The sequence below is a fragment of the Trachurus japonicus genome, unplaced genomic scaffold (assembly GCF_045865225.1).
Source record: "Trachurus japonicus isolate A0001 unplaced genomic scaffold, Traja_1.0 AP029826.1".
Lineage (NCBI taxonomy): Eukaryota > Metazoa > Chordata > Actinopteri > Carangiformes > Carangidae > Trachurus > Trachurus japonicus.
Genome location: NW_028219959.1, coordinates 114373 through 134125, shown reverse-complemented (window position 1 = coordinate 134125; position 19753 = coordinate 114373). Strand labels below are relative to the sequence as shown.

Sequence of the window (19753 nt, the reverse complement as noted above, 5' to 3'; positions counted from 1 at the left end):
CATTTCAAATGAATAGACTGTATTAAAATGAGTAACAGGATGTGAAAAAAACAGAGAAATTGCCAAGCAGCTAACGATACAACTGAAATTCAATGTTATTACCAGAATCACTCTGAAGTGAAAAAAGAAGACAGCATCAACGTAAAACTATAGGCCTACTCCTAATAATTGAAAAAAACAGAATTAAATGAAAGTGTGAGTACATTTCAATATTTATCTAAAGCTGTATAAAGGTTTGTCAGATTTAAATGTCTGAGCCGTGATCAAAGAGATAAATGAGATGAAGTGATGAGATGTGATGGAGAGAAAAGAGGAAGAGGAAACAGTCAGTCAGCTTGTGTGCAGCAGGTGGACGGTCCCTTGTTTCTGAGGCTCATCAGCAGAGCGAGTCCACAGCAGTAGAGCAGACTCTTCACTATCAGCACTGTGTAGAGCAGACAGAGCAGCTTCACCCTGCACTGAGGCCGGAGAGGATCCAGGGGAACCACTGCAACAGAAAAGGAGTCAAAGAGAAACCAGTCAGTGCTGTGCTGCTCTGCTCTCTGTGACAGAGTCTCCACATGAAGCTGAATCACTGCTCAACACAGTCACCAAGCGCGATATTTTTTTTCGTAGGACAGGTCCGGGAAAGTCCCGCCTTTCCCGCCTCTGATTGGCTAGATGGGCTCCATTTTCGAATCTGATAGAAGGACTTTCGCCTGATTGGTTGTTTGTTTTGGTTGTGAAACGCAGGCTGTCAGCAAAGTGTGATAAGTGCCTAGGTCTACCTGGACTCTCATCTGGCCTGTCTACACTCTACCTGGTCTTTTTACTAAACTTAACCAACTCCTTTCTTCATTGCCTAAACCTAACCAATGGCAGACTTACACTTCTCACTCAAACTCAAAATGTAAACTTGGACTCTCTCTACGTATCTGGCCTGTCTAGCCTCTACCTGGTCTTTTTACTAAACTTAACCAACTCCTTTCTTCATTGCCTAAACCTAACCAGTGGCAGACTTACACTTCTCACTCAAACTCAAAATGTAAACTTGGAATATAAATTTAAAAACTAAATTTTTCGGAATGTAGAACCAGCGGGGATCGAACTCAGGTTCACCACACCGCAGGCGAAAACACAAACCGCTACACCATGGCATCTGATCCTACCTGTTCAGTTGGTGTGTATTTTAGTTTACTAGAGTACTGTTGTGAGATGACGTCAATTGGAGGAGAGCTCATCCAGCCAATCAGAGGCGGGACTTTCCCAGACCTATCCTACCAAAAAAAAAATTGAGTCACCAAGCCTCCATCACCTTCTTCTGTCAACTGGCCATGACTATTCAAATCACTCCACCATCACATGGAAAGTCCAAATGGGAAAAGACACAGGTGGTTATTGATTCACAGAAGGACTCCACCACCAAAGGTTCAATGTGACCTTTGACCTCACACTGAGTCCTTAGATTGACTCTTCAATAGAAACCTGACTGAGTGCAGCTCTAAGATTCAGTCTCTACAGTTGTTGTATCTCCTCAGATTGAGTTCAGGGCCTCCAACACGTGTTATCAGTTGGAATGGGCCAGTGAAAGCTCTGGGACTGGACTTTGTTGTGCTGTTGGACACTGGGACAGAATCAGGGAGTGTGTGTTGAAGTGTGATGTGATGAGCAGAGAGTGAACAGACTGATACTGGGCCCTAACTGCAGCACAACATTGTAGCTGTCCATGCAGAGAGGCAGCAGGTGATCTTACAGTCAGCTAGGTGCGGAGCTGCCAGGTGTGCTAGCTGTCTCTCTGGAGGACAGGGGGCTGCTGGAGCTGGAACCTCTGAAACAGAAAAGGAGTCAGATGTCAGTGCTGTGCTGCTCTGCTCTCTGTGACAGAGTCTCCACATGAAGCTGAATCACTGCTCAACACAGTCACCAAGCCTCCATCACCTTGTGCTGCCTGGGCCTAAAATAGACAAAATAGTTTGTGACCTGTAGCCTTCACCATCGTCCACATTAGCTACTAGAGTGAGTCAAGGAAGTCGACTAGGGGAGAAAGGTGATATCAAGTGACCAAACAAAAGGAGGCGCCACCATGTGGTACACACCCCTGGCCTCAGCGCAAGACGCCACCGAGGCCCAGCGAGCCCTGCCAGACGCGAAAGCCAGCTGCAAGGGGAAGGTCACCTAGCCTGCTAGGCTAGCCCAGAAAAAAGAAAAGATTACACAGAACCAACGTGCTCCTAAGAGCCATGGCACCGGATATCCTGTCACGTCCTACTGCACCATGCCCAGGACCTGCTCAGTGAACGGGGTGTTGGCTGCTACATTCATGCAGTAGAACCTAATAAAGGTGGACGGGGTCGACCAAGAGGCCGCCGTACAGATCTCGGACAGGGTAGCACCCCTCCACAAGGCCCAGGAGGTAGCCAGGCCCCGTGTGGAATGTGCACGCACCCTTGGCGGGGCAGGCTGACCTGCCTCTTTATACACCTGTTGGATCGCCTCTACCACCCAGTGAGACAGCCTAGACTTCGAGACTGGTCTCCGCTGTCTGTTAGCCCTGTAACAGACAAAGAGCTGGTCTGCAGTCCTGTTGGCAAGAGTCTGCTGAATATACAGCGTCAAGGCCCTAACAGGGCACAATAGTGACCCCCCACTTGACCCAGCACCATCATCCTGAAGAGGGTGGAAAGGGCGCAGCTCAAGAAGCTGCTTGCTGTGGGGCTCAGACCAGACCTTAGGGTGGAATGCAGGATTTGGGCGCAGCACCTCCCCCGCATCCCCAGGCAAAAAACGTCAGCATTTCTCATGCACTGAAAGGGCATGGAGCTCGCCCACCCTTTTTGCCGACACAATAGCCAACAAGAATGCCGTCTTGATGGAAAACCATTTCAGCTCAACCGTTGCCAGAGGCTCAAACGGTCCCTGCCGCAAAGCTGACAGAACCATCTCCAAATCCCATGGGGGGACACTCGGCCTTCTGGAAGAGGGAGCGACCCGACGAGCACCCCTAAGGAACTGAGTAACAAGGTCAAAACAACCCCTTGTCAGTTTACGAGGCCCAACACGGGCAGCCTTTATGGCTGCCACCATCCCCCTCAAAGTTGAAGGAGACTTCCCCCCTTCCAACATTTCCTGGAGGAACCAAAGGATATCAGGGGCCACGCAAGAGAGGGGATCCACCTGTCTTGCGGAACACCATGATTGAAAAACTCCCCAACGGTAGGAATAAGCAGCCCTGGTTGATGGAGCCCGGGCCCCCTGCAAAGTGCCAACCACAGACTGGGGCAAACCCAAGGCTAGAAACTCGGCCCTCTCAGGGGCCAGACCCAAAGCCTGAGACCCTGAGGAAACGGGTGAAACAGAGTCCCCTGGGCCTGGGACAGGAGATCCTGTCGCATGGGTAGTTCCCACGGTTCCCCTTGGAGAATGGGTGCAATCTCTGCAAACCAAATCATCTGGGGCCAGTTGGGGGCAACCAGGATGAGGTTTATGTCCTCCACCTGGACTCGCTGTAGGAGTTGGTGCAGGAGGACAAAGGGGGGGAAGGCATACAGGAGGGCCTGTGGCCACTGATGTGCCATCGCGTCTGTGCCCAAGGGAGGATCGTCCCTCCCCATGGAAAAAAAACGACCTCCCGCACCGGAGGCGACGATGCTAACCTCTACGCCAAGAGGTTAACAACCGCTTGGCAAGTTGGTTAGCACGTCCTTTATGGGTGAGTGAGTGCACATCCGTTACACCGGCACATGTGTAGCCCTCAGGGACTTGAACCGGGGATGAGCCCATTCCAAAATTATACGAGCCAGTCTGCAAAGGCAAGGGGAACCCAGGCCCCCTTGCCTGTTGCTGGGGCGCATGACGTCCGTCCGACTACCCATTTCTCCGACCATACATTTATTTATTTTTGCGTCCATTAGTCGGAACTCCCATTTCTCCGAGTTAAGTAGCCCTAACCCTTAACCTTACCCTAAACCTAACCTTAACACCGTAGAATGGGTAGTCGGAGAAATGAGCCGTCGGACTTATGGGCAGTCGGACTGATGTATGCTCCCCGCTGTTGCTGTACGCTGCTGCTACTGTACCGTCGGTTCTCACCAGCACATGTCGGCTCTGCAGTTTTGGCAGGAAGGGCAGAAGACCCAGATGGACAGCCTGTGTCCTCCACCTAGGTCGGATTTACGAGCAATTATTGGCAGTATGTATCAGGCAGCGCTGCCGCCGACGCACACAAGCCATACCTGGCTGCTGTATTGTGATCAGCTGGGAAGCACGCCCCACGTTACCTCCGACGAGGTCGGATTTCACGGGAGACAATGGCAGCAAGTGGAACGGTCAAACCGTTGTCACAAGCCGCCACGCTTTCACCAGCCTGGGAAAAGACAGTTGCAGCTATCCAGAGAGGGGCCCGTAGACCAGCTCTCCCAGCACGAAGTAAGTACGGTAAGTGGATATATTGCACACAATCTGTCAACACGCTACCCAAGAGAACACACACAACTGCTTGCAGTGGAAATCAAGGAATCGGCGTGGCCACACAGAGGTGGGGTTTATATAGCCATAGGTTGGCAATCAGTGTGGCCACCACAGGCGATGTGTCTTAAAGAGTAATCCACAACAGCTGCCCCAGTGGGGTCAGTCCCCGTACATATGGAATATGTAGGGTGGAGAGATAGTCTTGACACGATAGAGAACAGAGTGAAGGCCCTGATAGAAAAAACATTCTGGTCTCCTGGATAATCAGACTGAATGTAAACAACAGCAGCATGGAAATATTACAGTGTATTGTGATTCCATCATGACAATATTACATTTAATTCTGTACAATAGACCCAACTTCTCTATTATTATTAACTTCAACGTTATGATTAAAAGGAGCAACATTATCAGAGAAAGTATAAAAGGGACTAAATGTGAAAACACCCATAATTTTCACTGTAAGAAGTTGGATACATAAAAACTGAAAAAAACAGAAATCAATGACCTGTTTTTTAAGAGCATGTGAATGAAGTGACACATTATCACAACAAAGACAACTGTAATACTCAGTATTAAATAACATCTGACTAGGACTTCAGAGCATGTGGCTCTTACTGACAAGAATAACATACATTTCAACAACATTACAATAATACAACAAAACTAGATCAATACTGTAATTGGAGTCTGATATTATCACCTGATATTGACATTAACGGTACGTGCCGAAAAACACAAAAATACATTGCATGACACAGAAAATCTGTTATTTCACAAATGATTTGATAATGGAGCCTTTCATACATTTTTTTTTTTAAATTGTTTACAAATGAGTTAAATAACAGAATCACCTCATGCATGGCACAATACAATTGAACTCTGGCAGTAGAGTAAATGAAATCCTTTGTATTGGTATAAAACACATTATCTGGCAAACTGGCTTTTTTAAAGGTTGTATGAGTCTCAGCTTTTAATAAACTAATCAATAACTCAGTGTGTAGACTGAAGCAGTGTGTTGTATGAACCAGCAGAGGGCAGCAGTGTGAAGGTTTCACTCCTGACAGCAGGAGGAAACAGAGAGGAGCTCATCAGAGACTGAAAGATGAACTGATGTTGATTCAAAATTCATTCAACACTGAACAAACTTGACTTTAATTTGTTGTATTTGCTTCTTTAAGATCACAGCTGAGGAGCTCTGTGGATTTGTACTGTTGTGTTTCCATCACAGCTGTTCAACAACAGGTGACAGTGTGTGTTACTAAACTCACCACTGACCTGAATGTGTTGTTGTGTTTCTGCATCATGGTGACCCAGATATTTGCTTCCAGATTAAAATCAAGAGCAAGTTTCCACTGATTCACTTCAGAGAAACAGAGCATTTCGGGAAAACAATCACCATTCCTAAAAAAGGTGAAGAAAAAAAAGGTGGAAATAATGAGAATAAACCAAGATAAAGAGTTGAATTAGTAAATGAACCTCCTCTGCAGGCTGCCACCTCCCACTCAGAGGAAAAACCACACAGCAGCTTCAGCTGAAGACAGACATGAAAATAATGTTAGAAAAAAAGATAAAGATATTAGATGTTTTAAATAACTCCATTGAAATATACAAAGTAGTGGAGTCCAGTTTGTTTAAGACCAGAGAGACTCCATGTCCTGTCATTTCCTCTGTTTCATGCAAAGAGCATTAATACACAAACAAGAACAAACATCCATTCAGATAATATTCAATATAATCTTAAAATAATTTTCAGGTTTCAATGGATGACAACATATTTTCATTTTAAATAAAAACATTAACCTGTATTTCAAATCACCAAAGGAGAAGAAGTCACTTCACATTTTCGAAATATGAAAAGTTGAAACCAATGTCAACAAAATGAGCAGAATGAAATCAAATCATATTTATTGATATTATAGTAGCCTACTTTTCATACAGTAATTGTAAGTCAAAGTGCTTTACAAAGAGACATGAGAGACAGACCACAGCCCCACCCACCTGCCATCCCACAATGCTTTCATGACAGGGAGCTGTTAAAACCACAGTGAACTGAGGAAACGCTAACACTACTTTATAATGAGGAAACACAGGGGGTATTTTTTTTTCAAAAGAATAAAAAGAAATATAAAAGTTAAGAGATAAAAGTTAATCCCTAAATTAAACGAAGTAAAATGACAGAAATAAAATAAAATGCAGTCAGAGGCGTAGATCATAACAGAAATGAGGCCAAGAGACAAATGTCTGTCAATCAGCAGCAGCAGGGGCTGATGGGAGTTGGAGGAGCCGTCAGAAACCACGTGGCCTCGTCTGAGCTCACAGCTCGTCCTTGTTTGGCCTCAGCAGCATCAGAGCTCCACTTCTCCTCAGCTTCTCCAGAGGAAACACCACTGATTCACAAAATGCTTTTCCTCCCAGCTGCTGCTCTGTGCTGTCTGTGTTCAGGTGAGTGTTTCCAGCCAATCAGGAGCGCACACACTCTACCTGTCACTACCACCGTCACACTGACCTTCATCTACCTGTCTGTGTCTCTGCAGCACTGGTTGCCATGGCAGCAGAGCTGGTCCAGGACCAGTTATCATTGACCAGGAGAGTTGGTGAAACTGTCTCCTTCAGCTGTGGACGAACTGATCAGTGTGACCATGAATATGTAGACTGGTTCCAGAGAAGAGAGACAGAAGTATTCACATGGATTTTTGGTATTCACAGGCAAACTGGTGCAATATATCCATATTCCAGTCATCCTCAGAAAGATGATTTCACAGTTTTAAATAAACAGAACGGGAACTATGAGTTAGAGATAGAGAAAGTTAAACGCTCTCATTCAGCCTCCTACTACTGCTGGTGTTGGAAGAAAGCTCCCCACGGTGAGAAATGATCCCTGCAGCCTGAACAAAAACCTCCAGATGAACAGGTGTCAAACAGCGTCAGTGACAGGAAGAGAGCAGTAAACCACAGCCCAGGTTCACACACTTCACCTCCACATCACACACTTTTTCTTGACTTTTCTTTGATGTTGATCCATGTTGTTATCAGATATTTCAGCAGGTTTCCTGTTGTTCCACACACTGAGGACAGAGAAGAAACACAGAAGCTCAATTAGAAAACAAGACCAACAGAAACAGTCAAAGGAGCTAAATGAATAAAATCATATCAAACATAAAAACTCTAAACAACAAACCAACTTTAAATCATGTGATGAAACTGGAGCAACGGTTCATCCTGAGGGGAACATGAACGTCTGGACCAACTTCAATGTGAATATTTGTTGATATGTTTCAGTGTGAAGCCAAAAGAAAAGAGAAGAAGAGACAGTGATGTTGATGTGAACGTTAGAGAAACACATGATGGAGCTGAAACATGATCCTGGTTCATAATGTGGACTCGTTCAGCTCAGCTGACACATTCAGCAGCAGACGGGTTTTTGTATTAGTCTTTCTCACTGTGGAGGAACAGACCTGAAGTACCTCATCTTTGGCTCTGGAACTAAACTGTTTGTAACAGGTAAGAACAAACTTTTATTTCCCTTAAGTTGTTTTATTTAGGAAGTTAAAATGTGTCTGAAGTCAGTTTCTGCTGTTTCAGACTTTACATGTTAGTTTGTTAAGAGTTTAGTACAAAGTTCCTGATGCAGCCGTTCTTCAATGACAAAGTTCAACCATGAGTGAAACGAGGTTTGAATCTCTGAACAGCAGAAGGAATTCTTTATTTCTTTATTTCTGCTGCAGCTGAAACGTTTCTGAAGAATCTAAAAAGTGAGATATTGTGAGTTCAGTCTGGATTCTCATCAGCTGCTACTTCATCAACCATCACACGGCTTTTCTTTTCTCTCTTCTCCTCAAAACAGTTCACATTTTATATGAAACATTTATTTTAAGAAGAACAAATGAGTCATGAAAATGTATGTAAAATATTACATTTAAAAATCAAACAAAGATAAATTGTTGATAATAATTGAGATTTTAAAAAATGATTGCAAATATAATTAGTCATATTAAAATTACGTGAACATGTCTGATTGTCTAAAATATATTGAACTTATTGTGAAATGTATTAATAATTGTTTCGAGAATTATTCAATATATTATTCTCATTACATTATGTACTAACAGTTAATCATATGAATCAATATTTATTTCAGTGAAACACAGATTAGTTTAACGTAGAATTTAGCTCAAATAAGTTAATGTGTCAATATTTTAATCATATGATAATAGTAAATATTTAACAAATTTATTTAACAATGAATATAATTAAGTTTTAATGTATAAAATGTATGGTTGTGTATACACAAACATACAAAAATTACATCTAAACCGGTTTAAAAAAAGAAGAAGCAGCAACTTAATTTGTCATTATATATTGTCAGAATATAATATTATATGTTTTGTGATTTTTGTATTAGCACTAAATTTGATGAAAAATTGTTTATTTACATTTTAAATTATTTATTTACATGTGAATCTTATAACTGTATCTTTCACACTACATATTAATATTGTAAATATGTATAGAAGTAGCCTACTATTCTTATTACATAAGTCATGTAGCAACAGTTAATCATATGAATTAATATTTATTTCACTGAAACACGAATTAGTATCATGTAATTTAGATAAATCACTTACGTGTCAATATTTTAATCATATGACTATAATAAATATTTGAAGAATTTATAAGTTTATGTAGTAACAGTTAATCATATGAATCAATACTAATATCACTAAAATCTAGTTTAATGTAGAATTGATGAAAAAATGGTGTCAATATTTTAATAATAAGATCACAAATCATAAATATTGGATGAATTTATTCAACAATAATAGAATTAAGTTTTAATGTATAAAACATATGGTTGTGCACACAGAAATGAAACCTAAATCCAACAACTTAATTTGTCATTATATATTGTCAGAATATATATTACATGTTGTGTTTTTTGTATTAGCACTGAATTAGATTTTTATTTTTATTTTTTTTATTTATTTATTTTTTTTAAGTATATTTTTTGGGCTTTTATGCCTTCATAGATAGTACAGTTGAGACAGACAGGAAATGGGGAGGCAGAGAGAGGGGGGATGACATGCAGCAAATGGCGCCCGACGCGGGACTCGAACCGGGGCCGACCGCAGCGAGGACTGTGCCTCTATACATGGGGCGCCCGCTCTAACCACTACGCCACGCGACGCCCCCTGAATTAGATTTTTAAAATATTTACCTTTTAAATTATTTATGTGAATCTTGACTATATCTTTTACACTTCATATTAATATTGTAAATATGTATTTTATTAACAAGTTTAAAATATAGTAAATATATTACATCATGAGGACATGATCTGAGCTGATGATTTATAAAGTGAAATTAATATTAAAAATTTAAACAGTGTTTGTGTGACTTTGTTGACGCTGATCTTTGTCTGATGATAAACATCGTCTATAAACATGATCTTCATCACAGTAAATGTGTGTGGAGGTAAGTCCAGTACAGGTGGTGACCTCTGTGCTGTATTGATGAGGAGCTGAGTGATCAGAGTCCATGTAGTGTCCAGGATCAGACTGAATGTAGTGCAGTGCTGGAAGCTGCTGTTGACTGTGTGAATGTGTCTGTGCTGCTTGTTGCTGCTGTCAAACTTCAGTTGAGCAGGTAGTGAAGCCCGTGGTGAGCGTGTACCCAGCAGCATCCAGAGCCCACCTGGAGGGGAGGAGCTCCCTGCTGTGTCTGGCCTCAGCCATGTCTCCTCCTCTGGTCCAGTTCTCCTGGAAAAGACAGAAGGAGGATGGTCCTCTGCTTCCTGCTGAGGGAGAGCAGCTGCAGCTCACAGAGCCGGGACGCTCCGCCGCCATCTTGCTGGTGGATCGGGACGCCTTCTACACGTATAAATACCGCTGCTACGTCAAGCACGAGGGGGGCACGGTGGAGGCCCAGGCAGCACAAGGTGATGGAGGCTTGGTGACTGTGTTGAGCAGTGATTCAGCTTCATGTGGAGACTCTGTCACAGAGAGCAGAGCAGCACAGCACTGACTGGTTTCTCTTTGACTCCTTTTCTGTTTCAGAGGTTCCAGCTCCAGCAGCCCCCTGTCCTCCAGAGAGACAGCCAGCACACCTGGCAGCTCCGCACCAAGCTGACTGTAAGATCACCTGCTGCCTCTCTGCATGGACAGCTCCAATGTTGTGCTGCAGTTAGGGCCCAGTGTCAGTCTGTTCACTCTCTGCTCATCACATCACACTTCAACACACACTCCCTGATTCTGTCCCAGTGTCCAACAGCACAACAAAGTCCAGTCCCAGAGCTTTCACTGGCCCATTCCGACTGATAACACGTGTTGGAGGCCCTGAACTCAATCTGAGGAGATACAACAACTGTAGGGACTGAATCTTAGAGCTGCACTCAGTCAGGCTTCTATTGAAGAGTCAATCTAAGGACTCAGTGTGAGGTCAAAGGTCACATTGAACTTGTGGTGGTGGAGTCCTTCTGTGAATCAATAACCACCTTTGTCTTTTCCCATTTTGACATTTCCAAGTGAGGGTGGAGTGATTTGAATAGTCATGGCCAGTTGACAGAAGAAGGTGATGGAGGCTTGGTGACTGTGTTGAGCAGTGATTCAGCTTCATGTGGAGACTCTGTCACAGAGAGCAGAGCAGCACAGCACTGACTGGTTTCTCTTTGACTCCTTTTCTGTTGCAGTGGTTCCCCTGGATCCTCTCCGGCCTCAGTGCAGGGTGAAGCTGCTCTGTCTGCTCTACACAGTGCTGATAGTGAAGAGTCTGCTCTACTGCTGTGGACTCGCTCTGCTGATGAGCCTCAGAAACATGGGACCGTCCACCAGCTGCACACAAGCTGACTGACTGTTTCCTCATCCTCTTTTCTCTGCCTCACATCTCATCACTTCATCTCATTTATCTCTTTGATCACAGCTCAGACATTTAAATCTAATAAATCTTTCCACATGTTTAGATAAAGTCAGCCACAAATGTTAAAATGTACTCACACTTTCATTCAATTATGTTATTATTTTTAATAAATGATTTACGTGGATGCTGTTTTTTAAATTTCAATTATCAGAGTGACTCTTGTAATAGCGTAGAATTCAGTTGTATCGTTAGCTGCTTCATAAAGGCATTTCTTCCTCATCCTGTTTCTCATTTTAATACATTCTATTCATTTAACAAGTTTTTGTTAAATTTTTTCAATTTTACTCTTTGAATAAAGTGAAAAATCACAGTATTCATGGTTTGTTTGCATTCATCACTGATTTCCATTTGGCTTCAGAACTTATAATCAGAAAAATAAAAACCTTTAAATGTTGATGCTGACATCTACAATAAGCTTAGCTTACTTTTGCGTGTGTATGTATTGTCACAGAACAAACATCATAACAATGTCCAGAGCTAAACAAACACAACAACACCAGGAAAAGTAGACAAATATAAACATGTAGCTGTTTATTACACACATGTGGTTGTGGGTGTACCACCAGGATCAATACTGGGTCCCCTGATCATTTAGGTTTTACATTAATTGTGTTTTACAGTTGTGTTGGTGCAACTGTTAAACTCTACGCTGACGATACTGTTGTTTACACACATGAACCATCAGCAGATCGAGCAGCCGTGAAACTCCAGCTGTTATAAAAATGATGAAACTGCAGCTTGAACAGTCTGAGCTGAAGTTATAATGTTTAGTTGGATAATGTCTGAACGATCCAAATACAATTTCAACCTAAATACAAAATCTAAGTCATCTTAACATTATATTTATCTGATAAACAGGAGCATCGACAGCTGCATGGTTAACAAATGAACCTTGAACATAATTCAGTGGCAAGTGAGATGAACAGACTCTTCTGACAGCAGCTTTTATTTTTTATATCAACTATGATGTACTGAAATAATGACAGCTGAAGTGAACCAACATGGAGGCGCTAGTTTAGCTTCAACAAGAAAAACATTTATTTGTGTCAGTGCTGTTTCTGTTTCTGTCTCTGTGTGGTGTGTGGTTTGTTGGTCACATTATATATATATTTGCATGTATGTGTTTAGTTGTGTTAAAAATTAAAAATAACAATAAAAATTCTGATTGTTTAATTTGAGCTCTTTCTATTAAAATATTTCTGATTTGGTATTGAATATTACTACTTTTGAGACATATCTTCATTATTTATTACAAGAATTATCATAATAATGATGTCTACCAACACCTCATACAAAAATGTTCAGGCCTCTGTTTGTCATTTGTCTTGTGAACTCAGTAAAGACTGAAAACACTTTAACGTCTCACATTGACAGTAACATGAACACAGACCATCTTTGACAAAATAAGTGATTATAAAAACTCTATGTTGATGACACTGTTGTTTGCACCCACAAGTGAAACAACTCTTTACTACGAATTCATATTAAATTAGTCAGAAATAATTCAGAAGAAACTCTACGTTTGTATCAGATTTTTAAAATGAGACAATATTTCCGAACACTTTTAAATCCATGCAAGTCTAGATATTAGTGAGACATTATTAAGAGGCTGCTGAATGTTTGTGTAACGTTACACAGATGCTTCCTGAGTCTTTAACAGAGTGGATGGTTGTAGTTGTCATGGTGTTTATCAGAGTGAAAAGCCACAGCTCACAGTTTGGAGGCTGCAGAGCTGAAACCACACAGCCTGAGAGCTGCAGGAGAGGAAGTGTTGATTCGCTGTCAACAGTTTTTTATGAGTCCTAATAACCACTGAGAACAGTATAAATCTAAACTAATTGTGCATAATGCCACTGATGTGCATTTATATTTATTCAGGGTTGTTTGAGACATATCTTACGACTCAAATTATTTGAAACTTGATGACAACAACTTGCCAGCGGTTTTGTCTTTAAACAGCAGTGTCATCAGCGTAGAGTTTTATATTTACACTGACAGGGTTGTAAAAGATGATTTATGTGTAGGCCAAATGATTAATACAAACTATACTGATCCTGTTGCTAAATCAACACCCACCCCTCCTTGATTGTGTATGAAAGCTGTGTTTGTGCTGTTGTTGATTTAACTTTGTCCCAGTTCAGGTTCTTGATCCTGTTTGAATCTTCCTCTGTTTGTATTTGAGGTTTATGAAGGTAGAGCTGTTTACGGCCGGCAAATAACATGTTGGTATCAATATGTGTGAACAACATAGTCACATCTGTCTGTTATTATTTGAAACAAGAAAATAAATTACTATCCATCCTTTGTTTTCTACATGACGGTGATTTATTAATATATTGAGGATGTTACAGTGAATCCATTTGACAAAACAACCACACTCTAAAGAAAATGTTCAAAGCATGCAAAGGTTTAATAAAAAACAGAATATTTACCAGACAACTGATGATTCGGTTTGATGTTCTGTTAATTTAATGATCACTTAAAAGTAGAAATAAAGTACAGCTAAAACCAGAAAACCATATTCAAAAGGTGAAAACATGGATCTGTATGTATGTTGTTATCTTTGTGGTTGACTTTATCTAAACATGTAAAAAGATTTGTTGGATTTAAACGTCTGAGCCGTGATCAAAGACAAAAAATAAGATGAAGTGATGAGATGTGATGGAGAGAAAAGAGGATGAGGAAACAGTCAGTCAGCTTGTGTGCAGCTGGTGGACGGTCCCTTGTTTCTGCGGCTCATCAGCAGAGAGAGTCCACAGCAGTAGAGCAGACTCTTCACTATCAGCACTGTGTAGAGCAGACAGAGCAGCTTCACCCTGCACTGAGGCCGGAGAGGATCCAGGGGAACCACTGCAACAGAAAAGGAGTCAAAGAGAAACCAGTCAGTGCTGTGCTGCTCTGCTCTCTGTGACAGAGTCTCCACATGAAGCTGAATCACTGCTCAACACAGTCACCAAGCCTCCATCACCTTGTGCTGTCTGGGCCTCCACCGTGCCCCCCTCGTGCTTGACGTAGCAGCGGTATTTATACGTGTAGAAGGCGTCCCGATCCACCAGCAAGATGGCGGCGGAGCGTCCCGGCTCTGTGAGCTGCAGCTGCTCTCCCTCAGCAGGAAGCAGAGGACCATCCTCCTTCTGTCTTTTCCAGGAGAACTGGACCAGAGGAGGAGACATGGCTGAGGCCAGACACAGCAGGGAGCTCCTCCCCTCCAGGTGGGCTCTGGGTGCTGCTGGGTACACGCTCACCACGGGCTTCACTACCTGCTCATCTGAAGTTTGACAGCAGCAACAAGCAGCACAGACACATTCACACAGTCAACAGCAGCTTCCAGCACTGCACTACATTCAGTCTGATCCTGGACACTACATGGACTCTGATCACTCAGCTCCTCATCAATACAGCACAGAGGTCACCATCAAACCCAGTCATCATCTAATGTCTTGTTTGTCACATAACAGATAAATATGTATCTGAGAAACAGATTTCAGTGTCGTATATATAACTAGAAAATTTCCTCTGGGAAATTTTGAGAGGGCCACGGGAGCTACGGCCGGTTTTGCCATCTCTGTCAACATGGGAATCAAACCCACGATCTTATGGTCAAGACAGAGCTGATCAGAGACACATGATCATCTTTCTATAAGCACTGATATGGAGGAGCTGTAACCACATTAGGTTACCTGTGTGTGTGTGTAATCACATGAACTTACCTGTGTGTGTTAGAGAGTGTGGGAGAGGAACGCGCCTACACGCGCATTTGTATGTTACCTGTGTGTTTTTATGTGTGTGTGTGTGAGTGTGTAACTGTAATCCCATGAAGCTGGTTCTAGAGTCTGTGTGTGTGTGTGTGTGTGTGTGTGTGTGTGTGTGTGTGTGACTGACTTGACACATGTTATGAGCTGCAACCTGTATTAGTCTGATTTATCGTGTGTGTGTGTTTACAAACATTTTAACGAGCGCCAGGCGGATTGTTTATGAAGTTAACAAGCTTTGGCCTGAGGATCGGTGGTTACCACGGCAACTTGAGGTGGTTGCCAATGACGATAGGGGCCCCCCAGGCTGAGACAGACAGAAACGTTGAGAAAAAGAGCGATTTTCTGCCTTTGCACTGGTCTCACAAAAGACTTACTGTGACAAAACGGTAACTCCTATCAGAAAAAAACACAGATCAACGGTGCTGTAAGGACTTCCTGAAAAATTTGGTACGATTTGGTGTTTCTACAGTAAATATTTTGGAAATGCTGGCAATTTTAAAACATCGGTCCGTTCTGCTTCTCTCAGAAAATCTTTGTATTGGAGTCAATGAGGAGCAGACGTGGCCGCACTTAGAGGCTGATAATTCAAATTCTGTAAGTCTCTCTGATATTTTGAGCACATGGTGAGAAACAGAACAAGTTTGTCTTACAAATTTTGAAAAAAACTTGTGTGTAGAGTGTAAATTGTGGCCGGGCCGAGTGTGGAAAGTGAAAAATTCAGGAATTTTTCTGGGCTCTCTCTCACTCTAACCGATGATGTCACCCACTCTGACATTAACATTCCGTGCAATACACAACCATTATAATCTCATAATTTCTCCAAAAATGATCATGGTCATTGATCAGTGATTGATCAAAAACTATATGACCTATCAAAATGTGGAGTAATACACCAATACACAAGACTTGTGTCTACTGTTCAAAGTTTAAATGAAGTCTCTAGGTGAAAGTATGCCTGAGCAGTAGATATTTGTTGAACTCCAATGATTGTCATTTTTCGCTCTTTTTTTTTCACTCGTCCCATTGACTTTAATGCAAAATTTTGTGCAGTTTTTCGCGACTTACGTTGCAAACTGTTGAGAAATATAATAGCATACCGATCCCGATCGAACCGCACGTTTTGATATATAATTAACTGAAAGTCGCCTGGAAGTAGGAAAAATAATAAGTAGGAAAAAATCCACACAATAACAGTACAGCTATTTCATAGCTGTAGGGTCCAGTGCCCGGCGCGATGGCCCGTGGCCCTAATAATTATCTTTGTTGATGGTCAATTTATTTTATATGAAAAGATAGGATATACAGTATATGTATATATTTTTTCTCTGTGCATAATAGTGGGAAAACGTGTATGATTTATACACATGTTCGTTATGTATTTTATGTTATATACATAACGAACATAATTTATCAGAAATATCTGTTTTAAATTAATATATTGGCGAAAATTATTATCTAAACATCCTCACTATTATCAATAATATATACATATATCCTTAAATGTTTATCTTTATGATTTATTATTATTATTTATTTATTTTATACAATGAACACAGTTACCATCACGCAAAACTGCACTTACATGACAACAATCTATTTAGCTTTTCTGATATATGCCACTGAACTTATGTTTTGTTAAACATAATAAATTCACTTCCTTAATTATTAAATGTATAAACTTAAAATTAAAGGGTTTACAGAGAACATAATTATTCTTGTAGCTTTTGGTAAATGTTGTTGAGTAGGTGACAGTATGATGAGATCTACAGGTAAGCATTTTTTATTTCACCTGTAAATGAAAAATGACAGAAAAAAGACAATGACAGTCAACATTTAATTAGTAAAAGTAAATTGGCGTTCATACTTGTAAGATATATTTTTGAATGAAGTTGAAGTTGAAGGAGAAGGAAGTTAAAATGGTTTGAAATGACATAATGCTGACGGCAGTAATGCAGGTAAAGCTTCACAATAAACCCCAAAGGTTTTATTTATCAACTGCCTGAGTTGCTCCTATTTTTCATGCACTTATAAAATGAAGCAGATTTTTAACTTAGCATACATTTTAAAAAAAACGTATTTTCATTTAAAATATTAATGTGAGGGCGAAAATTCCTCAACAACCAGCATCAGCATAAATATTATCTATATTAAAGTAAGGAGTCAAAATCTAAAGATATGAAGAAATTATTATGAATTTTAACATGTAAATTGACTGTGATGTGAGTCCCGAGATGGTCAAACACTGAATATTTTATAAATAATTCACTGATATATCTTTGTCTCTTCTTCATGTGGAGCTGAGCTGAACCATTTAAACCACTTTTTGTTACGTTAGAAAGCTGCAGAACCAATTCTCTGTTAACTCTGAACAAACTAACATGTAAAGTCTGAAACAGCAGAAACTGACTTCAAACACATTTTAACTTCTTCAATAAAACAACTGAAGGGAAATAAAAGTTTGTTCTTACCTGTTACAAACAGTTTAGTTCCAGAGCCAAAGATGTCGTACCACCAGCCTCTCCACAGTGAGAAAGACTAATACAAAAACCCGTCTGCTGCTGAATGTGTCAGCTGAGCTGAGCGAGTCCACATTATGAACCAGGATCATGTTTCAGCTCCATCATGTGTTTCTCTAACGTTCACATCAACATCACTGTCTCTTCTTCTCTTTTCTTTTGGCTTCACACTGAAACATATCAACAAATATTCACATTGAAGTTGGTCCAGACGTTCATGTTCCCCTCAGGATGAACCATTGCTCCAGTTTTATCACATGATTTAAAGTTGGTTTGTTGTTTAGAGTTTTTCTGTTTGATATGATTTTATTCATTTAGCTCCTTTGACTCTTTCTGTTGCTCTTGTTTTCTCATTGAGCTTCTGTGTTTCTTCTCTGTCCTCAGTGTGTGGAACAACAGGAAACCTTCTGAAATATCTGATAACAACATGGATCAACATCAAAGAAAAGTCTAGAAAAAGTGTGTGATGTGGAGGTGAAGTGTGTGAACCTGGGCTGTGGTTTACTGCTCTCTTCCTGTCACTGACGCTGTTTGACACCTGTTCATCTGGAGGTTTTTGTTCAGGCTGCAGGGATCATTTCTCACTGTGGAGGATCATTCTTAGCACAGTAGCAGTAGTAGAAGGCTGAATGAGAGAGTTTAACTTTCTCTATCTTCAACTCACTGCCGTTCTGTTTATTAACAACTGTGAAGTAATCTTTCTGAGGATGATCAGAACTTGAAAGTGTTCTACCACCTTGTCTGTGAACACTAAGAATCCATATTAACGTTTCTGTCTCTGTATTCTGGTAGTACCAGCCCACATATCCATTGTGATCACACTGATCAGTTCCTTCACAGTTGAAAAAGACATTTTCACCAACTCTCCTGGTCAATGAGAACTGGTCCTGGACCAGCTCTGCTGCCATGGCAACCAGTGCTGCAGAGACACAGACAGGTAGATGAAGGTCAGTGTGACGGTGGTAGTGACAGGTAGAGTGTGTGGGCTCCTGATTGGCTGGAAACACTCACCTGAACACAGACAGCACAGAGCAGCAGCTGGGAGGAAAAGCATTTTGTGAATCAGTGGTGTTTCCTCTGGAGAAGCTGAGGAGAAGTGGAGCTCTGATGCTGCTGAGGCCAAACAAGGACGAGCTGTGAGCTCAGACGAGGCCACGTGGTTTCTGACGGCTCCTCCAACTCCCATCAGCCCCTGCTGCTGCTGATTGACAGACATTTGTCTCTCGGCCTCATTTCTGTTATGTCTGCCATTTTACTTTGTTTAATTCAGGGATTAGCTTTTATTTCTTAACTTTTATATTTGTTTTTACTTTATTCTTTGAAAATACCTCCTGTATTTCCTCATTATAAAGTAGTGTTAGCGTTTCCTCAGTTCACTGTGGTTTTAACAGCTCCCTGTCATGAAAGCATTGTGGGATGGCAGGTGGGTGGGGCTGTGGTCTGTCTCTCATGTCTCTGTGTAAAGCACTTTGAGTTACGATTACTGTATGAAAAGTGATGTACAAATAATTTAATTTGATTTGATTCTTCTTATTTTGTTGAAATTGGTTAAAACTTTTCATATTTATAAAATGTGAAGTCACTTGCTCTGCTTTGTTGATTTGAAATACAGGTTAATGTGTTTATTTAAAATGAAAATGTGTTATCATCCATTGAAACCTGATGATTATTTTAAGATTATATTGAATATTATCTGAATGGATGTTTGTTCTTGTTTGTTTATTAACTCTCTTTGCATGAAACAGTCAGAGGAAATGACAGGACATGGAGTCTCTCTGGTCTTAAACAGACTGGCCTCCACTACTTTACGTATTTCAATGGAGTTATTTCAAACATCTAATATCTTTATCTTTTTTTCTAACATTATTTTCATGTCTGTCTTCAGCTGAAGCTGCTGTGTGGTTTTTCCTCTGAGTGGGAGGTGGCAGCCTGCAGAGGAGGTTCATTTACTAATTCAACTCTTTATCTTGGTTTATTCTCATTATTTATGAATGGTGATTGTTTTCCCGAAATTCTCTGTTTCTCTGAAGTGAATCAGTGGAAAGTTGCTCTTGATTTTAATCTGGAAGCAAATAAAAAATAATCTGGGTCACCATGATGCAGAAACACAACAACACATTC

At 41.0% G+C, this 19753-nt stretch overlaps 1 protein-coding gene and 1 pseudogene across 2 annotated transcripts; one reads left to right on the top strand and one right to left on the bottom strand.

Annotated features, from left to right (window-relative positions):
• Positions 1–259: 259 nt before the first annotated feature.
• LOC146960928 (uncharacterized) lies at positions 260–18219 on the bottom strand (annotated as a pseudogene). Its single transcript, XR_015035337.1, has 4 exons — positions 17585–18219; positions 14330–14629; positions 1743–1807; positions 260–503 (listed from the first exon to the last, which is right to left on the bottom strand). The product of XR_015035337.1 is annotated as an uncharacterized LOC146960928 (transcript).
• LOC146960929 (immunoglobulin lambda-1 light chain-like) lies at positions 6733–11441 on the top strand. Its single transcript, XM_085771928.1, has 6 exons — positions 6733–6891; positions 6984–7313; positions 7903–7950; positions 10085–10384; positions 10503–10577; positions 11135–11441. The coding sequence occupies exons 1-6, from the start codon at positions 6849–6851 to the stop codon at positions 11293–11295; spliced, it is 957 nt and encodes a 318-aa protein (XP_085628054.1). The 5' UTR covers positions 6733–6848; the 3' UTR covers positions 11296–11441.
• Positions 18220–19753: the final 1534 nt, after the last annotated feature.